The 27,294-nt window shown below is 44.1% G+C and overlaps 1 protein-coding gene across 8 annotated transcripts in view; it reads left to right on the forward strand.

The window, feature by feature from the left end:
- The window catches only part of LOC135557796 (1-phosphatidylinositol 4,5-bisphosphate phosphodiesterase beta-1-like), a 232,148-nt gene extending 205,828 nt beyond the window's left edge, over window positions 1–26,320 (forward strand). For 3 of the 8 annotated variants that reach the window (XM_064991408.1, XM_064991409.1, XM_064991410.1), the window contains one exon: window positions 22,001–26,320. In XM_064991408.1, the coding sequence (XP_064847480.1) occupies window positions 22,001–22,219 (219 nt within the window). In that variant the 3' untranslated portion in view covers window positions 22,220–26,320. Of the gene's footprint in view, window positions 1–2,000; window positions 2,025–22,000 lie in introns of those variants that run through there. The other 5 variants (XM_064991412.1, XM_064991415.1, XM_064991414.1 and 2 more) reach the window with 4 other exon arrangements.
- The last annotated feature ends 974 nt before the right edge of the window (window positions 26,321–27,294 follow it).

Here is a 27,294-nt window from a genome sequence, read left to right on the forward strand (position 1 = left end):
ACCGCAGGGCTCTCCAGAGGGTGGTGCGGTCAGCCCAACGCATCATCGGGGGCACACTACCTGCCCTCCAGGACATCTACAGCACCGCAGGGCTCTCCAGAGGGTGGTGTGGTCAGCCCAACGCATCATCGGGGGCACACTACCTGCCCTCCAGGACATCTACAGCACCGCAGGGCTCTCCAGAGGGTGGTGCGGTCAGCCCAAACGCCTCATCGGGGGCACACTACCTGCCCTCCAGGACATCTACAGCACCGCAGGGCTCTCCAGAGGGTGGTGCGGTCAGCCCAAACGCCTCATCGGGGGCACACTACTTGCCCTCCAGGACATCTACAGCACCGCAGGGCTCTCCAGAGGGTGGTGTGGTCAGCCCAACGCCTCATCGGGGGCACACTACCTGCCCTCCAGGACATCTACAGCACGGCAGGGCTCTCCAGAGGGTGGTGCGGTCAGCCCAAACGCCTCATCGGGGGCACACTACCTGCCCTCCAGGACATCTACAGCACCGCAGGGCTCTCCAGAGGGTGGTGCGGTCAGCCCAACGCCTCATCGGGGGCACACTACCTGCCCTCCAGGACATCTACAGCACCGCAGGGCTCTCCAGAGGGTGGTGCGGTCAGCCCAAACGCCTCATCGGGGGCACACTACCTGCCCTCCAGGACATCTACAGCACCGCAGGGCTCTCCAGAGGGTGGTGCGGTCAGCCCAAACGCCTCATCGGGGGCACACTACCTGCCCTCCAGGACATCTACAGCACCCGGTGTCACAGGAAGGCCAAGAAGATCATCAAAGACCTCAGACACCCGAGCCACGGCCTGTTCACCCCGCTACCATCTAGAAGGTGGCGACAGTACAGGTGCATCAAAGCTAGGACAGGGAGACAGCGTCTATCTCCAGGCCATCAGACTGTTAAACAGTCACCACTTGCCAGCCTCTGCCCAGTACCCTGCCCCAAAGAGACTGCTGCCCTATGTACAGTATATATACTGTATATATTATGTGCGTAATGATATTGTATTGCTAAATATTACTGCACTATTGGAGCTAGAAACTGTGATAACATCTGCAATCTGTTTACGGATTTGATTTGATTTCTGATCTACTTCGATGTGACCCAAGTTAAGGAAAAAAATACATGTTTGGATTTGAATAGACCCACTCTCAAGAATGTCTCCTTGGATTGGAGTGGGACTGAGGTTCAATAATATTGGATCACTTCACTAAGGTTTGATTGTGTATCAAAGACAGCCATAGCCCTGACCATTAGCCCACAGGTCATTTGATGACATATTAATCAGAGGATTGTTTGATGAGCAAGTAATCCTACAACAATCTGACCTTTATTGACAAACTCTCCTTTGTTTTTGTGCCTGACTCTACCTCTGTGAGATCATAGACGGATTTAAATCAGCTTGTCCTCCATCTCCTGTAATGCTGAAAAGCAGATGTAGCTCTTAGATCCTTAGACTCTTAGATTGTGACGTGGTTCATCTTTGCTGCTCTCCTTTAATTACGGCCCTCCCCTGGGACGCAGCCGGGTAGTTAAACAGAAAAATCAGCATTAAAGCAATTATTGTATCAGAATGAATACAATCCTGTCATCTGTAATCATTAGGGGCAGATATGCCTGGGAGAAAAACAGACTCTCTCTGACTCTCTCTCTGAGAGGAGCCTTACATTCAGGATTACCGATTCACATCTCTTTCATTCCTTTGTTACTAATTGAGGTAGAGAAAATTGAACAAAAGAAAACGTTGAACAAGAAAAGTTCCCGCGATCCATGATATCGGTTACCCAGTTAGCCCCACAACAACCATTGGCCCACCTGTTGAGCAGTAACATCTACCCTGCTGGTATATATCAGTCATCACTAGTCACTGGCACCATATTCTGTTCTCCTCTTCCGTTGCAGAGTACCAGGAGTAACCAGGACATGTTCAGTATATCATTATATAGGCCCACTCTGTTGGTTCTGTAGACGCCTACTGCAGCTCTCCCTATAGCTGCAGAGTGAGCTGGACCAGGAGTTCTCTTTGATGCTGTAGTTCTGTTGACACTGGTTCTATCTGGTTCTGTAGTACACCCATACTCGGTCCTCTCCTCTTCATATAGTAGCTACCCATAGACCAGTGGAGGCTGTTGAGGGGAGGACGGCTCATAATAATGGCTGGAACGGAACAAATGGAATGACCATGGAAACCATGTGTTTGATGTATTTGATACCATTCCACCTATTCCACTCCAGCCGTTACCACGAGCCTGTCCACCCCGATTAAGGTGCCACCAACCTCCTGTGCTATAGACCCATACCCTCTCCTCTCTACATAGCTACCTATAGACCCATAGTATCTCTCCTCTTCACATAGCTACCTATAGACCCATACCCTCTCCTCTCCACATAGCTACCTATAGACCCATACCCTCTTCTCTCTACATAGCTACATATAGACCCATACCCTCTCCTCTCTACATAGCTACCTATAGACCCATACCCTCTCCTCTCTACAAAGCTACCTATAGACCCATAGTATCTCTCCTCTCTACATAGCTACCTATAGACCCATAGTATCTCTCCTCTCCATATAGCTACCTATAGACCCATACCCTCTCCTCTCTACATAGCTACCTATAGACCCATACCCTCTTCTCTCTACATAGCTACCTATAGACCCATACCCTCTCCTCTCTACATAGCTACCTATAGACCCATAGTATCTCTCCTCTCCATATAGCTACCTATACACCCATACCCTCTCCTCTCCATATAGCTACCTATAGACCCATAGTATCTCTCCTCTCCATATAGCTACCTATAGACCCATACCCTCTCCTCTCTACATAGCTACCTATAGACCCATACCCTCTCCTCTCTACATAGCTACCTATAGACCCATACCCTCTCCTCTCCATATAGCTACCTATAGACCCATAGTATCTCTCCTCTCCATATAGCTACCTATAGACCCATACCCTCTCCTCTCCATATAGCTACCTATAGACCCATAGTATCTCTCCTCTCCATATAGCTACCTATAGACCCACACCCTCTCCTCTCCATATAGCTACCTATAGACCCATAGTATCTCTCCTCTCCATATAGCTACCTATAGACCCATACCCTCTCCTCTCCATATAGCTACCTATAGACCCATAGTATCTCTCCTCTCTACATAGCTACCTATAGACCCATAGTATCTCTCCTCTCTACATAGCTACCTATAGACCCATAGTATCTCTCCTCTCTACATAGCTACCTATAGACCCATAGTATCTCTCCTCTCTACATAGCTACCTATAGACCCATACCCTCTCCTCTCTACATAGCTACCTATAGACCCATACCCTCTCCTCTCTACATAGCTACCTATAGACCCATACTCTGATCTCTCCTCTCTACATAGCTACCTATAGACCCATAGTATCTCTCCTCTCTACATAGCTACCTATAGACCCATACTCTGATCTCTCCTCTCCATATAGCTACCTATAGACCCATACCCTCTCCTCTCTACATAGCTACCTATAGACCCATACTCTGATCTCTCCTCTCCATATAGCTACCTATAGACCCATACCCTCTCCTCTCTACATAGCTACCTATAGACCCATACCCTCTCCTCTCTACATAGCTACCTATAGACCCATACTCTGATCTCTCCTCTCCATATAGCTACCTATAGACCCATACCCTCTCCTCTCTACATAGCTACCTATAGACCCATACTCTGATCTCTCTACATAGCTACCTATAGACCCATACTCTGATCTCTCCTCTCCATATAGCTACCTATAGACCCATACCCTCTCCTCTCTACATAGCTACCTATAGACCCATACTCTGATCTCTCCTCTCTACATAGCTACCTATAGACCCATACCCTCTCCTCTCTACATAGCTACCTATAGACCCATACCCTCTCCTCTCTACATAGCTACCTATAGACCCATACTCTGATCTCTCCTCTCTACATAGCTACCTATAGACCCATACTCTGATCTCTCCTCTCTACATAGCTACCTATAGACCCATACTCTGATCTCTCCTCTCTACATAGCTACCTATAGACCCATACTCTGATCTCTCCTCTCTACATAGCTACCTATAGACCCATACTCTGATCTCTCCTCTCTACATAGCTACCTATAGACCCATACTCTGATCTCTCCTCTCCATATAGCTACCTATAGACCCATACCCTCTCCTCTCTACATAGCTACCTATAGACCCATACTCTGATCTCTCCTCTCTACATAGCTACCTATAGACCCATACCCTCTCCTCTCTACATAGCTACCTATAGACCCATACCCTCTCCTCTCTACATAGCTACCTATAGACCCATACCCTCTCCTCTCTACATAGCTACCTATAGACCCATACCCTCTCCTCTCTACATAGCTACCTATAGACCCATACTCTGATCTCTCCTCTCTACATAGCTACCTATAGACCCATACTCTGATCTCTCCTCTCTACATAGCTACCTATAGACCCATACTCTGATCTCTCCTCTCCATATAGCTACCTATAGACCCATACCCTCTCCTCTCTACATAGCTACCTATAGACCCATACCCTCTCCTCTCTACATAGCTACCTATAGACCCATACCCTCTCCTCTCTACATAGCTACCTATAGACCCATACTCTGATCTCTCCTCTCCATATAGCTACCTATAGACCCATACCCTCTCCTCTCTACATAGCTACCTATAGACCCATACTCTGATCTCTCCTCTCCATATAGCTACCTATAGACCCATACTCTGATCTCTCCTCTCTACATAGCTACCTATAGACCCATACTCTGATCTCTCCTCTCCATATAGCTACCTATAGACCCATACTCTGATCTCTCCTCTCCATATAGCTACCTATAGACCCATACTCTGATCTCTCCTCTCTACATAGCTACCTATAGACCCATACTCTGATCTCTCCTCTCCATATAGCTACCTATAGACCCATACTCTGATCTCTCCTCTCCATATAGCTACCTATAGACCCATACTCTGATCTCTCCTCTCTACATAGCTACCTATAGACCCATACTCTGATCTCTCTTCTCCATATAGCTACCTATAGACCCATACCCTCTCCTCTCTACATAGCTACCTATAGACCCATACCCTCTCCTCTCTACATAGCTACCTATAGACCCATACTCTGATCTCTCCTCTCCATATAGCTACCTATAGACCCATACCCTCTCCTCTCTACATAGCTACCTATAGACCCATACTCTGATCTCTCCTCTCCATATAGCTACCTATAGACCCATACCCTCTCCTCTCTACATAGCTACCTATAGACCCATACTCTGATCTCTCCTCTCCATATAGCTACCTATAGACCCATACTCTGATCTCTCCTCTCTACATAGCTACCTATAGACCCATACTCTGATCTCTCCTCTCCATATAGCTACCTATAGACCCATACTCTGATCTCTCCTCTCCATATAGCTACCTATAGACCCATACTCTGATCTCTCCTCTCTACATAGCTACCTATAGACCCATACTCTGATCTCTCCTCTCCATATAGCTACCTATAGACCCATACTCTGATCTCTCCTCTCCATATAGCTACCTATAGACCCATACTCTGATCTCTCCTCTCTACATAGCTACCTATAGACCCATACTCTGATCTCTCTTCTCCATATAGCTACCTATCGACCCATACTCTGATCTCTCCTCTCCATATAGCTACCTATAGACCCATACTCTGATCTCTCCTCTCCATATAGCTACCTATAGACCCATAATCTGATCTCTCCTCTCCATATAGCTACCTATAGACCCATACCCTCTCCTCTCTACATAGCTACCTATAGACCCATACTCTGATCTCTCCTCTCTACATAGCTACCTATAGACCCATACTCTGATCTCTCCTCTCTACATAGCTACCTATAGACCCATACTCTGATCTCTCCTCTCCATATAGCTACCTATAGACCCATAGTATCTCTCCTCTCTACATAGCTACCTATAGACCCATACTCTGATCTCTCCTCTCCATATAGCTACCTATAGACCCATACTCTGATCTCTCCTCTCCATATAGCTACCTATAGACCCATACCCTCTCCTCTCTACATAGCTACCTATAGACCCATACTCTGATCTCTCCTCTCCATATAGCTACCTATAGACCCATACCCTCTCCTCTCTACATAGCTACCTATAGACCCATACTCTGATCTCTCCTCTCCATATAGCTACCTATAGACCCATACTCTGATCTCTCCTCTCCATATAGCTACCTATAGACCCATACTCTGATCTCTCCTCTCCATATAGCTACCTATAGACCCATACCCTCTCCTCTCTACATAGCTACCTATAGACCCATACTCTGATCTCTCCTCTCCATATAGCTACCTATAGACCCATACTCTGATCTCTCCTCTCCATATAGCTACCTATAGACCCATACTCTGATCTCTCCTCTCCATATAGCTACCTATAGACCCATACTCTGATCTCTCCTCTCCATATAGCTACCTATAGACCCATACTCTGATCTCTCCTCTCCATATAGCTACCTATAGACCCATACTCTGATCTCTCCTCTCTACATAGCTACCTATAGACCCATACTCTGATCTCTCCTCTCCATATAGCTACCTATAGACCCATACCCTCTCCTCTCTACATAGCTACCTATAGACCCATACTCTGATCTCTCCTCTCCATATAGCTACCTATAGACCCATACTCTGATCTCTCCTCTCCATATAGCTACCTATAGACCCATACCCTCTCCTCTCTACATAGCTACCTATAGACCCATACTCTGATCTCTCCTCTCCATATAGCTACCTATAGACCCATACTCTGATCTCTCCTCTCTACATAGCTACCTATAGACCCATACTCTGATCTCTCCTCTCCATATAGCTACCTATAGACCCATACTCTGATCTCTCCTCTCCATATAGCTACCTATAGACCCATACTCTGATCTCTCCTCTCTACATAGCTACCTATAGACCCATACTCTGATCTCTCCTCTCCATATAGCTACCTATAGACCCATACTCTGATCTCTCCTCTCCATATAGCTACCTATAGACCCATACTCTGATCTCTCCTCTCTACATAGCTACCTATAGACCCATACTCTGATCTCTCTTCTCCATATAGCTACCTATCGACCCATACTCTGATCTCTCCTCTCCATATAGCTACCTATAGACCCATACTCTGATCTCTCCTCTCCATATAGCTACCTATAGACCCATACCCTCTCCTCTCTACATAGCTACCTATAGACCCATACTCTGATCTCTCCTCTCCATATAGCTACCTATAGACCCATACCCTCTCCTCTCTACATAGCTACCTATAGACCCATACTCTGATCTCTCCTCTCCATATAGCTACCTATAGACCCATACTCTGATCTCTCCTCTCCATATAGCTACCTATAGACCCATACTCTGATCTCTCCTCTCCATATAGCTACCTATAGACCCATACCCTCTCCTCTCTACATAGCTACCTATAGACCCATACTCTGATCTCTCCTCTCCATATAGCTACCTATAGACCCATACTCTGATCTCTCCTCTCCATATAGCTACCTATAGACCCATACTCTGATCTCTCCTCTCCATATAGCTACCTATAGACCCATACTCTGATCTCTCCTCTCTACATAGCTACCTATAGACCCATACTCTGATCTCTCCTCTCCATATAGCTACCTATAGACCCATACCCTCTCCTCTCTACATAGCTACCTATAGACCCATACTCTGATCTCTCCTCTCCATATAGCTACCTATAGACCCATACCCTCTCCTCTCTACATAGCTACCTATAGACCCATACTCTGATCTCTCCTCTCCATATAGCTACCTATAGACCCATACTCTGATCTCTCCTCTCCATATAGCTACCTATAGACCCATACTCTGATCTCTCCTCTCCATATAGCTACCTATAGACCCATACCCTCTCCTCTCTACATAGCTACCTATAGACCCATACTCTGATCTCTCCTCTCCATATAGCTACCTATAGACCCATACTCTGATCTCTCCTCTCCATATAGCTACCTATAGACCCATACTCTGATCTCTCCTCTCTACATAGCTACCTATAGACCCATACTCTGATCTCTCCTCTCCATATAGCTACCTATAGACCCATACCCTCTCCTCTCTACATAGCTACCTATAGACCCATACTCTGATCTCTCCTCTCCATATAGCTACCTATAGACCCATACTCTGATCTCTCCTCTCCATATAGCTACCTATAGACCCATACCCTCTCCTCTCTACATAGCTACCTATAGACCCATACTCTGATCTCTCCTCTCCATATAGCTACCTATAGACCCATACTCTGATCTCTCCTCTCTACATAGCTACCTATAGACCCATACTCTGATCTCTCCTCTCCATATAGCTACCTATAGACCCATACTCTGATCTCTCCTCTCCATATAGCTACCTATAGACCCATACTCTGATCTCTCCTCTCTACATAGCTACCTATAGACCCATACTCTGATCTCTCCTCTCCATATAGCTACCTATAGACCCATACTCTGATCTCTCCTCTCCATATAGCTACCTATAGACCCATACTCTGATCTCTCCTCTCTACATAGCTACCTATAGACCCATACTCTGATCTCTCTTCTCCATATAGCTACCTATCGACCCATACTCTGATCTCTCCTCTCCATATAGCTACCTATAGACCCATACTCTGATCTCTCCTCTCCATATAGCTACCTATAGACCCATAATCTGATCTCTCCTCTCCATATAGCTACCTATAGACCCATACCCTCTCCTCTCTACATAGCTACCTATAGACCCATACTCTGATCTCTCCTCTCTACATAGCTACCTATAGACCCATACTCTGATCTCTCCTCTCTACATAGCTACCTATAGACCCATACTCTGATCTCTCCTCTCCATATAGCTACCTATAGACCCATAGTATCTCTCCTCTCTACATAGCTACCTATAGACCCATACTCTGATCTCTCCTCTCCATATAGCTACCTATAGACCCATACTCTGATCTCTCCTCTCCATATAGCTACCTATAGACCCATACCCTCTCCTCTCTACATAGCTACCTATAGACCCATACTCTGATCTCTCCTCTCCATATAGCTACCTATAGACCCATACCCTCTCCTCTCTACATAGCTACCTATAGACCCATACTCTGATCTCTCCTCTCCATATAGCTACCTATAGACCCATACTCTGATCTCTCCTCTCCATATAGCTACCTATAGACCCATACTCTGATCTCTCCTCTCCATATAGCTACCTATAGACCCATACCCTCTCCTCTCTACATAGCTACCTATAGACCCATACTCTGATCTCTCCTCTCCATATAGCTACCTATAGACCCATACTCTGATCTCTCCTCTCCATATAGCTACCTATAGACCCATACTCTGATCTCTCCTCTCCATATAGCTACCTATAGACCCATACTCTGATCTCTCCTCTCTACATAGCTACCTATAGACCCATACTCTGATCTCTCCTCTCCATATAGCTACCTATAGACCCATACCCTCTCCTCTCTACATAGCTACCTATAGACCCATACTCTGATCTCTCCTCTCCATATAGCTACCTATAGACCCATACTCTGATCTCTCCTCTCCATATAGCTACCTATAGACCCATACCCTCTCCTCTCTACATAGCTACCTATAGACCCATACTCTGATCTCTCCTCTCCATATAGCTACCTATAGACCCATACCCTCTCCTCTCTACATAGCTACCTATAGACCCATACTCTGATCTCTCCTCTCCATATAGCTACCTATAGACCCATACTCTGATCTCTCCTCTCCATATAGCTACCTATAGACCCATACTCTGATCTCTCCTCTCCATATAGCTACCTATAGACCCATACTCTGATCTCTCCTCTCTACATAGCTACCTATAGACCCATACTCTGATCTCTCCTCTCCATATAGCTACCTATAGACCCATACCCTCTCCTCTCCATATAGCTACCTATAGACCCATACTCTGATCTCTCCTCTCTACATAGCTACCTATAGACCCATACTCTGATCTCTCCTCTCCATATAGCTACCTATAGACCCATACCCTCTCCTCTCTACATAGCTACCTATAGACCCATACTCTGATCTCTCCTCTCCATATAGCTACCTATAGACCCATACTCTGATCTCTCCTCTCCATATAGCTACCTATAGACCCATACCCTGATCTCTCCTCTCCATATAGCTACCTATAGACCCATACTCTGATCTCTCCTCTCCATATAGCTACATATAGACCCATACTCTGATCTCTCCTCTCCATATAGCTACCTATAGACCCATACCCTCTCCTCTCTACATAGCTACCTATAGACCCATACTCTGATCTCTCCTCTCCATATAGCTACCTATAGACCCATACCCTGATCTCTCCTCTCCATATAGCTACCTATAGACCCATACCCTCTCCTCTCTACATAGCTACCTATAGACCCATACTCTGATCTCTCCTCTCTACATAGCTACCTATAGACCCATACCCTCTCCTCTCTACATAGCTACCTATAGACCCATACTCTGATCTCTCCTCTCCATATAGCTACCTATAGACCCATACTCTGATCTCTCCTCTCCATATAGCTACCTATAGACCCATACCCTCTCCTCTCTACATAGCTACCTATAGACCCATACTCTGATCTCTCCTCTCCATATAGCTACCTATAGACCCATACTCTGATCTCTCCTCTCCATATAGCTACCTATAGACCCATACCCTCTCCTCTCTACATAGCTACCTATAGACCCATACTCTGATCTCTCCTCTCCATATAGCTACCTATAGACCCATACTCTGATCTCTCCTCTCTACATAGCTACCTATAGACCCATACTCTGATCTCTCCTCTCCATATAGCTACCTATAGACCCATACTCTGATCTCTCCTCTCTACATAGCTACCTATAGACCCATACTCTGATCTCTCCTCTCCATATAGCTACCTATAGACCCATACCCTCTCCTCTCTACATAGCTACCTATAGACCCATACTCTGATCTCTCCTCTCTACATAGCTACCTATAGACCCATACTCTGATCTCTCCTCTCCATATAGCTACCTATAGACCCATACCCTCTCCTCTCCATATAGCTACCTATAGACCCATACTCTGATCTCTCCTCTCTACATAGCTACCTATAGACCCATACTCTGATCTCTCCTCTCCATATAGCTACCTATAGACCCATACCCTCTCCTCTCTACATAGCTACCTATAGACCCATACTCTGATCTCTCCTCTCCATATAGCTACCTATAGACCCATACTCTGATCTCTCCTCTCCATATAGCTACCTATAGACCCATACCCTGATCTCTCCTCTCCATATAGCTACCTATAGACCCATACTCTGATCTCTCCTCTCCATATAGCTACATATAGACCCATACTCTGATCTCTCCTCTCCATATAGCTACCTATAGACCCATACCCTCTCCTCTCTACATAGCTACCTATAGACCCATACTCTGATCTCTCCTCTCCATATAGCTACCTATAGACCCATACCCTGATCTCTCCTCTCCATATAGCTACCTATAGACCCATACCCTCTCCTCTCTACATAGCTACCTATAGACCCATACTCTGATCTCTCCTCTCTACATAGCTACCTATAGACCCATACCCTCTCCTCTCTACATAGCTACCTATAGACCCATACTCTGATCTCTCCTCTCCATATAGCTACCTATAGACCCATACTCTGATCTCTCCTCTCCATATAGCTACCTATAGACCCATACCCTCTCCTCTCTACATAGCTACCTATAGACCCATACTCTGATCTCTCCTCTCCATATAGCTACCTATAGACCCATACTCTGATCTCTCCTCTCCATATAGCTACCTATAGACCCATACCCTCTCCTCTCTACATAGCTACCTATAGACCCATACTCTGATCTCTCCTCTCCATATAGCTACCTATAGACCCATACTCTGATCTCTCCTCTCCATATAGCTACCTATAGACCCATACCCTCTCCTCTCTACATAGCTACCTATAGACCCATACTCTGATCTCTCCTCTCCATATAGCTACCTATAGACCCATACTCTGATCTCTCCTCTCCATATAGCTACCTATAGACCCATACTCTGATCTCTCCTCTCCATATAGCTACCTATAGACCCATACTCTGATCTCTCCTCTCTACATAGCTACCTATAGACCCATACTCTGATCTCTCCTCTCCATATAGCTACCTATAGACCCATACCCTCTCCTCTCCATATAGCTACCTATAGACCCATACTCTGATCTCTCCTCTCTACATAGCTACCTATAGACCCATACTCTGATCTCTCCTCTCCATATAGCTACCTATAGACCCATACCCTCTCCTCTCTACATAGCTACCTATAGACCCATACTCTGATCTCTCCTCTCCATATAGCTACCTATAGACCCATACTCTGATCTCTCCTCTCCATATAGCTACCTATAGACCCATACCCTGATCTCTCCTCTCCATATAGCTACCTATAGACCCATACTCTGATCTCTCCTCTCCATATAGCTACCTATAGACCCATACTCTGATCTCTCCTCTCCATATAGCTACCTATAGACCCATACCCTCTCCTCTCTACATAGCTACCTATAGACCCATACTCTGATCTCTCCTCTCCATATAGCTACCTATAGACCCATACCCTGATCTCTCCTCTCCATATAGCTACCTATAGACCCATACCCTCTCCTCTCTACATAGCTACCTATAGACCCATACTCTGATCTCTCCTCTCCATATAGCTACCTATAGACCCATACCCTGATCTCTCCTCTCCATATAGCTACCTATAGACCCATACCCTGATCTCTCCTCTCCATATAGCTACCTATAGACCCATACCCTCTCCTCTCTACATAGCTACCTATAGACCCATACTCTGATCTCTCCTCTCTACATAGCTACCTATAGACCCATACCCTCTCCTCTCTACATAGCTACCTATAGACCCATACTCTGATCTCTCCTCTCCATATAGCTACCTATAGACCCATACCCTGATCTCTCCTCTCCATATAGCTACCTATAGACCCATACTCTGATCTCTCCTCTCCATATAGCTACCTATAGACCCATACTCTGATCTCTCCTCTCCATATAGCTACCTATAGACCCATACTCTGATCTCTCCTCTCCATATAGCTACCTATAGACCCATACTCTGATCTCTCCTCTCTACATAGCTACCTATAGACCCATACTCTGATCTCTCTACATAGCTACCTATAGACCCATACTCTGATCTCTCCTCTCCATATAGCTACCTATAGACCCATACTCTGATCTCTCCTCTCCATATAGCTACCTATAGACCCATACTCTGATCTCTCCTCTCCATATAGCTACCTATAGACCCATACTCTGATCTCTCCTCTCCATATAGCTACCTATAGACCCATACTCTGATCTCTCCTCTCCATATAGCTACCTATAGACCCATACTCTGATCTCTCCTCTCCATATAGCTACCTATAGACCCATACTCTGATCTCTCCTCTCCATATAGCTACCTATAGACCCATACTCTGATCTCTCCTCTCCATATAGCTACATATAGACCCATACTCTGATCTCTCCTCTCCATATAGCTACCTATAGACCCATACTCTGATCTCTCCTCTCCATATAGCTACCTATAGACCCATACTCTGATCTCTCCTCTCCATATAGCTACCTATAGACCCATACTCTGATCTCTCCTCTCCATATAGCTACCTATAGACCCATACTCTGATCTCTCCTCTCCATATAGCTACCTATAGACCCATACTCTGATCTCTCCTCTCCATATAGCTACCTATAGACCCATACTCTGATCTCTCCTCTCCATATAGCTACCTATAGACCCATACTCTGATCTCTCCTCTCCATATAGCTACCTATAGACCCATACTCTGATCTCTCCTCTCCATATAGCTACCTATAGACCCATACTCTGATCTCTCCTCTCCCAATAGCTACCTATAGACCCATACTCTGATCTCTCTACATAGCTACCTATAGACCCATACTCTGATCTCTCCTCTCTACATAGCTACCTATAGACCCATACTCTGATCTCTCCTCTCCATATAGCTACCTATAGACCCATACCCTGATCTCTCCTCTCCATATAGCTACCTATAGACCCATACCCTGATCTCTCCTCTCTACATAGCTACCTATAGACCCATACTCTGATCTCTCCTCTCCATATAGCTACCTATAGACCCATACCCTGATCTCTCCTCTCCATATAGCTACCTATAGACCCATACCCTCTCCTCTCTACATAGCTACCTATAGACCCATACTCTGATCTCTCCTCTCCATATAGCTACCTATAGACCCATACTCTGATCTCTCCTCTCTACATAGCTACCTATAGACCCATACTCTGATCTCTCCTCTCCATATAGCTACCTATAGACCCATACCCTCTCCTCTCCATATAGCTACCTATAGACCCATACTCTGATCTCTCCTCTCTACATAGCTACCTATAGACCCATACTCTGATCTCTCCTCTCCATATAGCTACCTATAGACCCATACCCTCTCCTCTCTACATAGCTACCTATAGACCCATACTCTGATCTCTCCTCTCCATATAGCTACCTATAGACCCATACTCTGATCTCTCCTCTCCATATAGCTACCTATAGACCCATACCCTGATCTCTCCTCTCCATATAGCTACCTATAGACCCATACTCTGATCTCTCCTCTCCATATAGCTACCTATAGACCCATACTCTGATCTCTCCTCTCCATATAGCTACCTATAGACCCATACCCTCTCCTCTCTACATAGCTACCTATAGACCCATACTCTGATCTCTCCTCTCCATATAGCTACCTATAGACCCATACCCTGATCTCTCCTCTCCATATAGCTACCTATAGACCCATACCCTCTCCTCTCTACATAGCTACCTATAGACCCATACTCTGATCTCTCCTCTCCATATAGCTACCTATAGACCCATACCCTGATCTCTCCTCTCCATATAGCTACCTATAGACCCATACCCTGATCTCTCCTCTCCATATAGCTACCTATAGACCCATACCCTCTCCTCTCTACATAGCTACCTATAGACCCATACTCTGATCTCTCCTCTCTACATAGCTACCTATAGACCCATACCCTCTCCTCTCTACATAGCTACCTATAGACCCATACTCTGATCTCTCCTCTCCATATAGCTACCTATAGACCCATACCCTGATCTCTCCTCTCCATATAGCTACCTATAGACCCATACTCTGATCTCTCCTCTCCATATAGCTACCTATAGACCCATACTCTGATCTCTCCTCTCCATATAGCTACCTATAGACCCATACTCTGATCTCTCCTCTCCATATAGCTACCTATAGACCCATACTCTGATCTCTCCTCTCTACATAGCTACCTATAGACCCATACTCTGATCTCTCTACATAGCTACCTATAGACCCATACTCTGATCTCTCCTCTCCATATAGCTACCTATAGACCCATACTCTGATCTCTCCTCTCCATATAGCTACCTATAGACCCATACTCTGATCTCTCCTCTCCATATAGCTACCTATAGACCCATACTCTGATCTCTCCTCTCCATATAGCTACCTATAGACCCATACTCTGATCTCTCCTCTCCATATAGCTACCTATAGACCCATACTCTGATCTCTCCTCTCCATATAGCTACCTATAGACCCATACTCTGATCTCTCCTCTCCATATAGCTACCTATAGACCCATACTCTGATCTCTCCTCTCCATATAGCTACCTATAGACCCATACTCTGATCTCTCCTCTCCATATAGCTACCTATAGACCCATACTCTGATCTCTCCTCTCCATATAGCTACCTATAGACCCATACTCTGATCTCTCCTCTCCATATAGCTACCTATAGACCCATACTCTGATCTCTCCTCTCCATATAGCTACCTATAGACCCATACTCTGATCTCTCCTCTCCATATAGCTACCTATAGACCCATACTCTGATCTCTCCTCTCCATATAGCTACCTATAGACCCATACTCTGATCTCTCTACATAGCTACCTATAGACCCATACTCTGATCTCTCCTCTCCATATAGCTACCTATAGACCCATACTCTGATCTCTCCTCTCCATATAGCTACCTATAGACCCATACTCTGATCTCTCCTCTCCCAATAGCTACCTATAGACCCATACTCTGATCTCTCTACATAGCTACCTATAGACCCATACTCTGATCTCTCCTCTCCATATAGCTACCTATAGACCCATACTCTGATCTCTCCTCTCTACATAGCTACCTATAGACCCATACTCTGATCTCTCCTCTCCATATAGCTACCTATAGACCCATACCCTGATCTCTCCTCTCCATATAGCTACCTATAGACCCATACCCTGATCTCTCCTCTCTACATAGCTACCTATAGACCCATACTCTGATCTCTCCTCTCCATATAGCTACCTATAGACCCATACCCTGATCTCTCCTCTCCATATAGCTACCTATAGACCCATACCCTCTCCTCTCTACATAGCTACCTATAGACCCATACTCTGATCTCTCCTCTCCATATAGCTACCTATAGACCCATACTCTGATCTCTCCTCTCTACATAGCTACCTATAGACCCATACTCTGATCTCTCCTCTCCATATAGCTACCTATAGACCCATACTCTGATCTCTCCTCTCTACATAGCTACCTATAGACCCATACTCTGATCTCTCCTCTCCATATAGCTACCTATAGACCCATACCCTCTCCTCTCTACATAGCTACCTATAGACCCATACTCTGATCTCTCCTCTCCATATAGCTACCTATAGACCCATACTCTGATCTCTCCTCTCCATATAGCTACCTATAGACCCATACCCTGATCTCTCCTCTCCATATAGCTACCTATAGACCCATACTCTGATCTCTCCTCTCCATATAGCTACATATAGACCCATACTCTGATCTCTCCTCTCCATATAGCTACCTATAGACCCATACCCTCTCCTCTCTACATAGCTACCTATAGACCCATACTCTGATCTCTCCTCTCCATATAGCTACCTATAGACCCATACCCTGATCTCTCCTCTCCATATAGCTACCTATAGACCCATACCCTCTCCTCTCTACATAGCTACCTATAGACCCATACTCTGATCTCTCCTCTCTACATAGCTACCTATAGACCCATACCCTCTCCTCTCTACATAGCTACCTATAGACCCATACTCTGATCTCTCCTCTCCATATAGCTACCTATAGACCCATACTCTGATCTCTCCTCTCCATATAGCTACCTATAGACCCATACCCTCTCCCTCTACATAGCTACCTATAGACCCATACTCTGATCTCTCCTCTCCATATAGCTACCTATAGACCCATACTCTGATCTCTCCTCTCCATATAGCTACCTATAGACCCATACCCTCTCCTCTCTACATAGCTACCTATAGACCCATACTCTGATCTCTCCTCTCCATATAGCTACCTATAGACCCATACCCTCTCCTCTCTACATAGCTACCTATAGACCCATACTCTGATCTCTCCTCTCCATATAGCTACCTATAGACCCATACCCTCTCCTCTCTACATAGCTACCTATAGACCCATACTCTGATCTCTCCTCTCCATATAGCTACCTATAGACCCATACTCTGATCTCTCCTCTCCATATAGCTACCTATAGACCCATACTCTGATCTCTCCTCTCCATATAGCTACCTATAGACCCATACTCTGATCTCTCCTCTCTACATAGCTACCTATAGACCCATACTCTGATCTCTCCTCTCCATATAGCTACCTATAGACCCATACCCTCTCCTCTCCATATAGCTACCTATAGACCCATACTCTGATCTCTCCTCTCTACATAGCTACCTATAGACCCATACTCTGATCTCTCCTCTCCATATAGCTACCTATAGACCCATACCCTCTCCTCTCTACATAGCTACCTATAGACCCATACTCTGATCTCTCCTCTCCATATAGCTACCTATAGACCCATACTCTGATCTCTCCTCTCCATATAGCTACCTATAGACCCATACCCTGATCTCTCCTCTCCATATAGCTACCTATAGACCCATACTCTGATCTCTCCTCTCCATATAGCTACATATAGACCCATACTCTGATCTCTCCTCTCCATATAGCTACCTATAGACCCATACCCTCTCCTCTCTACATAGCTACCTATAGACCCATACTCTGATCTCTCCTCTCCATATAGCTACCTATAGACCCATACCCTGATCTCTCCTCTCCATATAGCTACCTATAGACCCATACCCTCTCCTCTCTACATAGCTACCTATAGACCCATACTCTGATCTCTCCTCTCTACATAGCTACCTATAGACCCATACCCTCTCCTCTCTACATAGCTACCTATAGACCCATACTCTGATCTCTCCTCTCCATATAGCTACCTATAGACCCATACTCTGATCTCTCCTCTCCATATAGCTACCTATAGACCCATACCCTCTCCTCTCTACATAGCTACCTATAGACCCATACTCTGATCTCTCCTCTCCATATAGCTACCTATAGACCCATACTCTGATCTCTCCTCTCCATATAGCTACCTATAGACCCATACCCTCTCCTCTCTACATAGCTACCTATAGACCCATACTCTGATCTCTCCTCTCCATATAGCTACGTATAGACCCATACTCTGATCTCTCCTCTCTACATAGCTACCTATAGACCCATACTCTGATCTCTCCTCTCCATATAGCTACCTATAGACCCATACTCTGATCTCTCCTCTCTACATAGCTACCTATAGACCCATACTCTGATCTCTCCTCTCCATATAGCTACCTATAGACCCATACCCTCTCCTCTCTACATAGCTACCTATAGACCCATACTCTGATCTCTCCTCTCTACATAGCTACCTATAGACCCATACTCTGATCTCTCCTCTCCATATAGCTACCTCCATATAGCTACCCTCTCCTCTCTACATAGCTACCTATAGACCCATACTCTGATCTCTCCTCTCCATATAGCTACCTATAGACCCATACTCTGATCTCTCCTCTCCATATAGCTACCTATAGACCCATACTCTGATCTCTCCTCTCCATATAGCTACCTATAGACCCATACTCTGATCTCTCCTCTCTACATAGCTACCTATAGACCCATACTCTGATCTCTCCTCTCCATATAGCTACCTATAGACCCATACCCTCTCCTCTCCATATAGCTACCTATAGACCCATACTCTGATCTCTCCTCTCTACATAGCTACCTATAGACCCATACTCTGATCTCTCCTCTCCATATAGCTACCTATAGACCCATACCCTCTCCTCTCTACATAGCTACCTATAGACCCATACTCTGATCTCTCCTCTCCATATAGCTACCTATAGACCCATACTCTGATCTCTCCTCTCCATATAGCTACCTATAGACCCATACCCTGATCTCTCCTCTCCATATAGCTACCTATAGACCCATACTCTGATCTCTCCTCTCCATATAGCTACATATAGACCCATACTCTGATCTCTCCTCTCCATATAGCTACCTATAGACCCATACCCTCTCCTCTCTACATAGCTACCTATAGACCCATACTCTGATCTCTCCTCTCCATATAGCTACCTATAGACCCATACCCTGATCTCTCCTCTCCATATAGCTACCTATAGACCCATACCCTCTCCTCTCTACATAGCTACCTATAGACCCATACTCTGATCTCTCCTCTCTACATAGCTACCTATAGACCCATACCCTCTCCTCTCTACATAGCTACCTATAGACCCATACTCTGATCTCTCCTCTCCATATAGCTACCTATAGACCCATACTCTGATCTCTCCTCTCCATATAGCTACCTATAGACCCATACCCTCTCCTCTCTACATAGCTACCTATAGACCCATACTCTGATCTCTCCTCTCCATATAGCTACCTATAGACCCATACTCTGATCTCTCCTCTCCATATAGCTACCTATAGACCCATACCCTCTCCTCTCTACATAGCTACCTATAGACCCATACTCTGATCTCTCCTCTCCATATAGCTACGTATAGACCCATACTCTGATCTCTCCTCTCTACATAGCTACCTATAGACCCATACTCTGATCTCTCCTCTCCATATAGCTACCTATAGACCCATACTCTGATCTCTCCTCTCTACATAGCTACCTATAGACCCATACTCTGATCTCTCCTCTCCATATAGCTACCTATAGACCCATACCCTCTCCTCTCTACATAGCTACCTATAGACCCATACTCTGATCTCTCCTCTCTACATAGCTACCTATAGACCCATACTCTGATCTCTCCTCTCCATATAGCTACCTCCATATAGCTACCCTCTCCTCTCCATATAGCTACCTCTACATAGCTACCTATAGACCCATACTCTGATCTCTCTACATAGCTACCTATAGACCCATACCCTCTCCTCTCTACATAGCTACCTATAGACCCATACTCTGATCTCTCTACATAGCTACCTATAGACCCATACCCTCTCCTCTCTACATAGCTACCTATAGACCCATACTCTGATCTCTCTACATAGCTACCTATAGACCCATACTCTGATCTCTCCTCTCCATATAGCTACCTATAGACCCATACTCTGATCTCCCCTCTCCCAATAGCTACCTATAGACCCATACTCTGATCTCTCTACATAGCTACCTATAGACCCATACTCTGATCTCTCTACATAGCTACCTATAGACCCATACTCTGATCTCTCCTCTCCATATAGCTACCTATAGACCCATACTCTGATCTCTCTACATAGCTACCTATAGACCCATACTCTGATCTCTCTACATAGCTACCTATAGACCCATACTCTGATCTCTCTACATAGCTACCTATAGACCCATACTCTGATCTCTCCTCTCCATATAGCTACCTATAGACCCATACTCTGATCTCTCCTCTCCATATAGCTACCTATAGACCCATACTCTGATCTCTCCTCTCCATATAGCTACCTATAGACCCATACTCTGATCTCTCCTCTCCATATAGCTACCTATAGACCCATACCCTCTCCTCTCCATATAGCTACCTATAGACCCATACTCTGATCTCTCCTCTCCACATAGCTACCTATAGACCCATACCCTCTCCTCTCCATATAGCTACCTATAGACCCATACTCTGATCTCTCCATATAGCTACCTATAGACCCATACTCTGATCTCTCCATATAGCTACCTATAGACCCATACTCTGATCTCTCCTCTCTACATAGCTACCTATAGACCCATACTCTGATCTCTCCTCTCTACATAGCTACCTATAGACCCATACTCTGATCTCTCCTCTCCATATAGCTACCTATAGACCCATACTCTGATCTCTCCTCTCCATATAGCTACCTATAGACCCATACCCTCTCCTCTCTACATAGCTACCTATAGACCCATACTCTGATCTCTCCTCTCCATATAGCTACCTATAGACCCATACTCTGATCTCTCCTCTCCATATAGCTACCTATAGACCCATACTCTGATCTCTCCTCTCCATATAGCTACCTATAGACCCATACCCTGATCTCTCCTCTCCATATAGCTACCTATAGACCCATACCCTGATCTCTCCTCTCTACATAGCTACCTATAGACCCATACTCTGATCTCTCCTCTCCATATAGCTACCTATAGACCCATACCCTGATCTCTCCTCTCCATATAGCTACCTATAGACCCATACTCTGATCTCTCCTCTCTACATAGCTACCTATAGACCCATACTCTGATCTCTCCTCTCTACATAGCTACCTATAGACCCATACTCTGATCTCTCCTCTCCATATAGCTACCTATAGACCCATACTCTGATCTCTCCTCTCTACATAGCTACCTATAGACCCATACTCTGATCTCTCCTCTCCATATAGCTGCAGAGTGAGCTGGACCAGGAGTACCAGGACAAGTTCAGACGGTTGCCTCTAGAGATCCAGGAGTTCGTCCATTACAGCAGCAAGGCCAAGCTTAGCGACGACAGTCCCCATGGCAACCTGTCTGTCTCCTCGACGACCGAGAGGCTCAACCACAAGTCACAGTCGGAGGACGATACAGAAGACTCGTCGGAAAGAGTGTTCGACACGCCCCTTTAGGACAAATCTGAAATGCCACCCTATTCCCTACTGTTTATAGTGTACTACTCTCATATAAGAGCAGTGCACTATAGGCTGCCATTTCAGACACATCCAGAGTGTGATATTAGAGTAGTGCACTATAGGCTGCCATTTCAGACACATCCAGAGTGTGATATTAGAGTAGTGCACTATAGGCTGCCATTTCAGACACATCCAGAGTGTGATATTAGAGTAGTGCACTATAGGCTGCCATTTCAGACACATCCAGAGTGTGATATTAGAGTAGTGCACTATAGGCTGCCATTTCAGACACATCCAGAGTGTGATATTAGAGCAGTGCACTATAGGCTGCCATTTCAGACACATCCAGAGTGTGATATTAGAGCAGTGCACTATAGGCTGCCATTTCAGACACATCCAGAGTGTGATATTAGAGTAGTGCACTATAGGCTGCCATTTCAGACACATCCAGAGTGTGATATTAGAGCAGTGCACTATAGGCTGCCATTTCAGACACATCCAGAGTCTTTGAGACACCCTTTTAGAGACTAAAGCCCTCCCTTTCCTCTGAATTGGACAGTTCTGGTTGGTCGTTCTGGCTCAAGGTGGAAATTGCCACTCTAAGCACAGATCTAGGAACAGATTACCCTGCGCTCAAGCCTAACTTTAACCAGTAGGGGTTCAAACTGACCCTGGACCAGTAGTAGGGAGTACCTACTCTGTAGTTCTATTCAGATATGTAAATACTTGTTTTGTATTTGTGTTTTGTTGTTTTCCCCTGAAGCGGTGTGGATATTTCGGTACAGGATATGGGTATTTTTGACTAGGCACTAACTATGCGCAGAAACAAAGTTACTTACTTGAACTATTGCACAGACAGAATACTATCTTTTTTTATGTTTTTAGTGTGTTCCTACTTTTTAAACAAGAAAAAGAATTAAGTGTTAGATTAGGTTCTCACAATGTTGACCAAGTGCAGGTCGGTCAATGGTGCCAATGTTTTGATTTCACTGTGCACGTAGATGGTAATTAATAGTATCATTATGACATTGGCACTGCAATGTGAAGTGTTTGCACTTCACATTGTCCCAAGTAAAGTAAAGGCATGGTAAATTGAACTTCTTGTTCAAACACTGTGGACACAATCTTTATTTAAAATGAAGAATCCCTCCTCGTATATTTTGCACTGAAGGCTTTCTACAGAACTAACTCTTCTATTCTCTTCTAACCCCCAAGCACTGAAGGCTTTCTGGTTTTATTTGGTCCTTTCAGAAGTAGGCCTACTCTATACTGTTTTTATCCTGTTCTGACCTGGCCAAGATGTACTTCTTTTCTAGATTTCTTTTTTCATTTAAAAAAATATTTTTGACACCTTAGGTTATATATTGTTAAATTGTTTTTGGTTAATCCTGCCAGGGAGGGGTGGAGGGTGGTGAGGGGTGGAAGGAGAGTGATGAGGATAAAGGGATGGAAGAAAGAGTAAATCTTGTTCTTTACCAATTGTACATGTTAGCAGAAAATACATCACATAAATGTAAAATTAACTCAAACTGAAACTGCAAAAATGTTACTATGGATGAGATGACATTGTTTGTACAGTACAAGTGATAAACTACAGGTGTTGATATGAGATGAAAAGCAACATGACTATATCACTGCCCCTTACCAATGACTGAAATTGTAAACATACACACACACACACACACTTGACCCATTAACAGAAGTTAATGATGATGATGTCCCAGTCCTTTCACCTGTTGGAGTGGTTACTACATGACATTTAGACCCTAGACACAGTTTTGTGATCACACGTCTACAGGCATACATGTCCCAACTGTTTATTCAATGGTTTTACTCCTTCTTTGGCAAGTAATTACTGCGTAAGACAGCTACCACAGAGGAAGTTTGCAACATGGGAGTGGTAGAATTTAATTTATAAATCAAACCATTGAAGGTAATTTCATGTCTGTGTAAAATATTGAGATCACCACCCTTTACGGGATCTTGAACACTATTGGTCCATATCTCTTTTGATATGTGATGTCATACTTACCTAAACTGTCATTCAAAGACCCATATGATGTGTTTTAGTTTCCAATCTGTACAGTACCATACATACACCACATGTATCATGTCTGATATTGGAAAACTTATTTCAAATAATTAAAGGTCCAATGCAGCTGTTTTTATCTCAATATCAAATTAATTCTGGGTAACAAATAGCTAACTGTAATTGTTTTTAATAAACATTGTCAACAAGAAACAAAAATATATTATTAGCAAAAGTAATTTCTCAAGCAAGAATTTTGCTAGGACCTTCTGGGAGTGGTCTGAGTGGGGAGGGGAAAACTGACTAGCTGTTATTGGCAGAGAGTTTTGGAACTCTTTCTTATTGGTCTATTAACTAATTTAACACCTGGTGATGTCACCAGGCAGACCAAAACTCCATCCCACTAAAAACGGCTCTTTAGTGCTGAGCGATTAACCAAGATTTTATTTTTGGTTATTAAACAACTGATTGACCAACGTGGGTTCAATTGCTTGATTTGTATTTAGTAAATTATTTTGTGAACCCAACGTGCCGTTTCTCTAGAGAGAAATCAAGTCAAGAGCTATGTGGGACGTTGGGCTGAAGGGAGTTGTAGTTTTCATTAAGCAAATATTCGACCTAGTTCAGCGTAGAAATGTGGTTTCACTCTCACCAAAATCTGTCCAAGATAAACCCAATGCGTTTCGATGGGCTTATTTTGGACTTGTATAAATAATGGTTCCCGCCTTTGGGACAACGACTCCCATTGTTTGGGCATAGACATGAGCATCTCGTCATTGTATACAGATCTCTGAACGGATACACTTTTACGCCTGCTATGTTAGGTTTGATACACACCGAACGCATAAGACCGCATGAGAGAGGAATGTGCATAACATAACGAGAGGGTCAGGGGCAGTTTGTGAAAGTATAGCTTATCCACTTTTAAGAACTAATAAAAGGATGTTGTCAGACAGCTCTGCAGCATACTATACTTAGGCAGGCTAGCTAAATAGGATGACTACAGACAGTACAGTATGGGGAGCACATAACGTTAGATGGCCTGGCTGGCTGACTGCTACTGCCTGAACTGCGATGATTTCTTTAAGGAATTAAAAATAATAAAGTAATTCAATAAAAAACTAAGTAATATACACAACTGAATATTTTATTATGTCATAGTAATTTCCTATTATTCTGATGTTTGATGTGGATCTGACAGAGACAATGGAATATGTTCAATGCTTTGGCAATTGAATGTTCACTATTTTTGGTTTTAAAATTTCCATTAAAAAGCTCTAAAGTCATTATTTCGTAATACATTTCATGTTTAAAAAAATAATGGAAACCGAAATCAAAAACCGTGATTATTTTTTTATAATGGAAACCGAACCAACCTCAAAAAGCACTAATCACTCAGCACTACAGCTGTTTCACTAAAAGGGCATTATCACCATTTTCACAATTTCACAGTATTATTCCAACCTCATAGTGTGGAAATATAAATAAAAGACAGAAAGATGTCGTTTTTGACTGCACTGGGCCTTGAATCATTTTAAAGTGACGAATCACATTATAAAGTGTCAACAAGTACAACCTGGTTTCTATAAAGAAGATTGTTATTGATGTGGGAGTCCTGTGCCTTTAGAATTGGTTTGCCTTGTTTTGTTGTTGAATGTGTGAAATGCATCATTGTGTAAATTGCCATTGTATTATACAAAGCTGTCTGTTATTGAATAGACTGTGTGCACTTTTAGTACGGTAACACTACTGAGTAAAAAAAACACTCGTGATAATGAACAGCATTTTGAGAAGTATCTCCTAAAAAGACAACAACTGCTAGACATGTATTTTTATTTGGTCGTGAACCACTTTAACAGTTTCTGTTCATCAACTTGTGTTTGCATTTTGTTGTAAATGTGTGTATGATGTAAAGGCAAAACATTGAAACGAAGATGACGGGGATGATGATGATGGTGTTGATGATGGTGGTGTTGATGATGGTGATGATGATGATCGTAGCAGAGTAGTGTAAAGGTAATCTGCTTGTAATTAATAAATGTGGCTATAATTGTACATTGCTAAAGTGAGCACTTGTCTTTGTGTTTATTTGTAGTTGCTATGATAGATGTTATTTCCTCCAATGCATTTTCACTTCCTCCACTGTCCCCGTCCCCTTACTGTGCTCAAATCAGTGGTCCTCTGATTGCAAACACAAGTGACTACCTGCTTGACAACGTGCAAACCAGTTGCGCCTCTGAAAATAATCTGATTCAAGTGGCGCTATCGGTGACATTTCAAGCTGTGGGGTGAGTTTACCCGGTATGATCTACCTCTGTTTCACAGAGTTATTCACATCCAGCCCTCAGTCCTGGATTATGGTGGGGGATGGGATGTAGTCTTTAATGGTTTCTATGTAATACTGTGATGATGAGGACTCGTGTGCCTCTTCACATTTGATAAAATAATCATGTGTTCACGACAAAGGACTTACTCTTCATTTACAGAGGGGTGTTGATTCATGGTAATCCTCATATTCAATACATCAAGTTTACAGGAAAAAGACAGGGACAACAGTAAACCTACTACACTCAATACACTGACGCATAGCCGTTCATTTATTTGCAAATGTTTTGTCAAAACCTTTTTGCCCGCGTTGGCACTGCAGACAGATATAACAGTCCACTAATACAGGACTATTAAAGGCCCAGTGCACTACTTATGTGAAGATTTTTTTTTTTTATTGTTGATTTTCAGGGGGACCTGCAGCACCCTCAGCAACCCCTACTTTCCGCAGCTATGCACTGACGGGTTTCATTCACTGTTTTCTGCGGTTCTTCATTCACAGTAAGGCACAAAAAAACAGGATGAGGAAAGAGGTACAGAAAACAGGGACAGAAGAGGTGTGAATGGAACTAGGTAGTGTCATGTTCTGACCTTAGTTCTTTTGTTATGTCTTTGTTTTAGTATGGTCAGGGCGTGAGTTGGGTGGGTTGTCTATGTTCTAATTTCTATGATTTGGGATTTCTGTATTTGGCCTGGTATGGTTCTCAATTAGAGGCAG

This window comes from Oncorhynchus masou, chromosome 16, assembly GCF_036934945.1.
Source record: "Oncorhynchus masou masou isolate Uvic2021 chromosome 16, UVic_Omas_1.1, whole genome shotgun sequence".
NCBI classification, from domain to species: domain Eukaryota; kingdom Metazoa; phylum Chordata; class Actinopteri; order Salmoniformes; family Salmonidae; genus Oncorhynchus; species Oncorhynchus masou.